At 42.0% G+C, this 4,722-nt stretch overlaps 1 protein-coding gene across 1 annotated transcript in view; it reads left to right on the forward strand.

Annotated features, from left to right (window-relative positions):
• The first annotated feature begins 1,936 nt into the window (after positions 1 to 1,936).
• Positions 1,937 to 4,722, forward strand: part of LOC118418005 (cytosolic beta-glucosidase-like) — a 6,685-nt gene continuing 3,899 nt past the window's right edge. Inside the window, exons 1-3 of the mRNA XM_035823796.1 lie at positions 1,937 to 2,052; positions 2,942 to 3,428; positions 4,280 to 4,484. Coding sequence (XP_035679689.1) covers positions 1,979 to 2,052; positions 2,942 to 3,428; positions 4,280 to 4,484 — 766 coding nt within the window. The 5' untranslated portion in view covers positions 1,937 to 1,978. The remainder of the gene's footprint in view (positions 2,053 to 2,941; positions 3,429 to 4,279; positions 4,485 to 4,722) is intronic.

Here is a 4,722-nt window from a genome sequence, read left to right on the forward strand (position 1 = left end):
CTATCTGTATGTGATGTTGTGATCTGTAATGTGATGTTGTGATCTGTAATGTGAGGTTGTATTTTGTTAAATAAAGCTTTGAAAAAAAAATGGTATTACTTCTCCCCGGTGATATATATGCCACATTCTTTGTTTTATTACCGTGTATCATATTGCTACCACATACTTTGTTTTATTACCTTGTATCATATTGCTACCTCATACTTTGTTTTATTACCGTGTATCATATTGCTACCACATACTTTGTTTTATTACCGTGTATCATATTGCTACCACATACTTTGTTTTATTACCTTGTATCATATTGCTACCACATACTTTGTTTTATTACCTTGTATCATATTGCTACCACATACTTTGTTTTATTACCGTGTATCATATTGCTACCTCATACTTTGTTTTATTACCTTGTATCATATTGCTACCACATTCTTTGTTTTATTACCGTGTATCATATTGCTACCACATACTTTGTTTTATTACCTTGTATCATATTGCTACCACATACTTTGTTTTATTACCGTGTATCATATTGCTACCACATACTTTGTTTTATTACCTTGTATCATATTGCTACCACATACTTTGTTTTATTACCGTGTATCATATTGCTACCACATACTTTGTTTTATTACCTTGTATCATATTGCTACCACATACTTTGTTTTATTACCTTGTATCATATTGCTACCTCATACTTTGTTTTATTACCGTGTATCATATTGCTACCACATTCTTTGTTTTATTACCGTGTATCATATTGCTACCACATACTTTGTTTTATTACCGTGTATCATATTGCTACCACATACTTTGTTTTATTACCTTGTATCATATTGCTACCACATACTTTGTTTTATTACCTTGTATCATATTGCAACAGCTGACGTCCATGTAGCCCAAAACTATCACAAAGGTTATAGGTCACAAGGCTTTAACCGTTAATAGTTCCATCAGGTTGGTACGCCATTGAATTTAAAAAAAAATCTTTTTACAAAACACCGACGTTTGGGTGATCGTCTGTCACAATTCTGAATGGTTCACATTGCAGCCTGCAACATAGGTGTCGCTGCGTACGTATGCGGACCCAAACGTGGAGTATTTACATATATACATTTATTGTTTGTTTGTTTGTGTTATGCGGTGTTTACAACGAGGTCCCAAACGTAAAAGAGTGATGTATATGTGGAAGAAGAACTTTATTGCACGACAATTGTACATGATACAATGTATGGCAACAGCTATTACACAAAGTACAAAATAGAGATACATAAACAGTTATGGATCGCAGGAAGGTCGGCCGATTTTAAGATCGACAGAGGGTCGCGCGTATTTTTCAGAACAAAAGATATAGAAACATGCTGCTGCAGTACCAAGGTCACACACCCGAGGGTCCTAATCGACTTTGACCTTTGTCTTCGAAACTCCAATCCAAAAAAAAAAACAAATATTATTACAATTCATTAAGAGGTTCTTAAGTTATTTGACCACAAATATATCCAATCGACTTTGACCTTTGTCTTGCAAACTGCAATCCCAAACCCAACTATTATTACAATCATCTATCAAGAGGTTCCAAAGTTGAGCAGCTGACCACAAATATCCAGAAGCACACACACACACACACAAACACACACACACACACACATACATACATACTTACACACACCAACACACACACACACCAACACACCAACACACACACACACACCAACGCAAACACAAATACACACACTAAATACACGCACACACACAAACAAAAATACCTCCATTTTTCATGAAGCTGAAAACCACATCTTTTTACGCTTTATGTGTCTTGTTCAATTATGAAGTCAGAGTTTACACAAACCCAATCTACTACGTCGCCGCTCAGATGGCCGTCTTGTAGCTATAGAGAACGCACATCCTTTAATAAATTGGTCTGTTCTCTTTTCAGATCGAAGGAGGCTGGAACGAGGGAGGCAAGGGTCCGTCCATCATGGACGTGCATTTCCAGAAAGGATCGGGCTTCTCTGGACATACGGGAGACGTAACGTGTGACAGTTATAATAAGTAAGTTGAACTCCAGGAATATTATAACAAGTAAGTTGAGCTCCTGGGCAGTTACATGTATAAGAAGCGCTAGAGTCGCCAAAAGCAGTCAAGCTACTGGATGATTTTGGAAACGGTCAGACGGTTCAGGTAGCATCTACTAAGTTTCGTCATTATTCCTTTCTTGAGTTATCGTCCACAGAAGTTTTTAACAAAAATGCCCTGCAATTCCAAAACTAGCCGCTAAGGGGGGCAGACTAATGTAACTTCTTTCAGAGCGCAAGAATTATCTAACACCTTATGAAATCATCGCAATCCATCCTGAGGTTCTTCACACAAGTTTACATAGATCATAAACATAAAACACCTCCTGACATACCATGGTCAACCACCAGGAGGCCAAAAGTGCGTAGGAAAGATCAGGATCACAACACCTAACCACGTTACAAATGTCATCACAACCCATCCACAGTTTCCAGATATTCGCCGCACACACAAAAATCCACAAAACAAACAACTATGTAAACCCACAGCAAACAGTTAGAAGCCCGAAATTTACACCAAATAAGAATCAACCTGACATCTGACCATCAGATAAAAATCATCACCACAGCATGTCCGGGTGCAAAGATATAATACAAAACGTGCCGCTGCAGTACCAAGGTCAACCAACAGGGGGCCCAAAATCGACTTGCACCATCACCAACCAATCACCTACCGAAAACCATTGCAAGCCTTCCGGTGGTTCTTGAGATATATCGCCTCATAACTTCAAGAGTGAAAACAGTAAGGTAAAACAATACCATCTTCATAGACGTAACATATTCATAACTAGTACATGTATTTCATATTAAAGTACGCAGTAGATGATATTGGTGGCTTGTTGACGAGTATTTTCCGTCCGCATCAGGTACCGAGAAGACGTCCGTATCCTGTCGGAACTGGGCGTCTCCCACTACCGCTTCTCTCTCTCCTGGCCCCGCCTCTTCCCGGACGGCACCAGGGACTCCCTCAACCCCGACGGTGTCCGCTACTACAACAGCCTCATCGACGAGCTGCTTGCGCACAACATCGTGCCGTTTGTCACCCTGTACCACTGGGACCTTCCGCTTGCACTGGAGAAGAAATACAAGGGATGGCTGGGGGACGAGATCATAGAACTGTTTAACGATTACGCGAGGTTCTGTTTCTCGGAGTTCGGGGATCGCGTCAAGCACTGGGTGACTTTTAACGAGCCGTGGTCGCACGCAGTGGTGTGCAGTATGGTCGGGATGCTGCCTCACGTCAGAGATAGGGGCAGAGAGGGGACTTACGCGTGCGCGCACAACTTCATCAGAGCGCACGGCAGGGCGTGGCACACCTACGACAAGGAGTTCAGGGCGAAGCAGGGGGGGAAGGTAGGTGTCTGTGTTTTAAATGGTACCGCTGTCGCATTCACCGTAGCCCGATGTACAATTTTGATTAGGATTTTCAAGCAGGCTGTGATAGGTCTGAGGACCAACTGCCGACAAGGATCTGACACGGCCTTTTTGATAATAAGACAGATGAATTTTGTACGACTATTTTAAGAATGCCGTACTAGTTTACGATCGTACAGCGATCTTTCGAATTTGAGCGCGCACTAATTATACTAATGGCACATAGTACCACATAGGGCTGCGAGTTTCTTTACTGTCTCAGTAGGAGGGTATATTTTATTTACATATAGGGTTTGCTAACCACCTCCTCGAATACTGGACCACCATTTTCTGTCCCTTCCGAAAGACAGGTGCGGCCGAGCTGCCATACACAGTATTGGACCAGAGTTTCTGAGTTATGCTAGTGTCACATTTCCAAGCCGGTTCCTGCATGGTCAGGCTTTTTACAATAAAAAGCCTGGCCATGCGAATTTACAATAAAAGTTGATATAAAGAAATATACTCAAGTTATTCTCGTTACCAATTCATCGGTGTCTTAATATCGGTGTCTCAATTTATCGGGCCCCTTTGTGGAGATGTTAGCCCAACAGGGTTTTCCTTACAGAAAGATTTTTATTATTTTTTTTAATTTTTTTTTTATTAAAAACAACAACAACAACAACAGTACATTTGTCAACAACTAGGACTAGAGTTTGTACAGTCGAGTACCATTGCACATGGAGGGATAACATATACTGGTGTGTCTGGACGAATTACATGCAGTACATGGGTAGTGCAACAGTTAGAGAAAGATTGCACATCTCTCTCCTATTGCACATCTCTCTCCGTAGCTGGGCATCACTCTGAGCTGCACATGGGCCGAGCCGAAGAACCCTGACAGCCAGGCAGACGCCGCGGCAGTAGAACGGTTCCTCCAGTTCCACATGGGCTGGTTCGCGCACCCCATCTTCCTCAACGGGGACTACCCTGACGTCATGAAGGAATACGTCGCGAAGAGGAGCGCGGAGGAAGGACTGGCAAAGTCACGCCTCCCAGGTGAGGTCATGGGTCATTTTGCTTTGAAAATATCGTCGCCATCTTGGATCTATGCTCACCGCCAACATGCATATGGCGGCTATGTATACCCTGACGTCGCGAAAAAGAGTGCTGAGGAAGGATTGGCAAAGTCACGGCTTCCAGGTGAGGTTATATGAGTCATTCCTTTTTTTTGTTGAAAATATTGCCGCCATCTTGGATCTATGCTTACCGCCACCATGGTGGCTATGTAAGTTGT

This window comes from Branchiostoma floridae, chromosome 6 (genome assembly GCF_000003815.2).
Source record: "Branchiostoma floridae strain S238N-H82 chromosome 6, Bfl_VNyyK, whole genome shotgun sequence".
NCBI lineage: Eukaryota > Metazoa > Chordata > Leptocardii > Amphioxiformes > Branchiostomatidae > Branchiostoma > Branchiostoma floridae.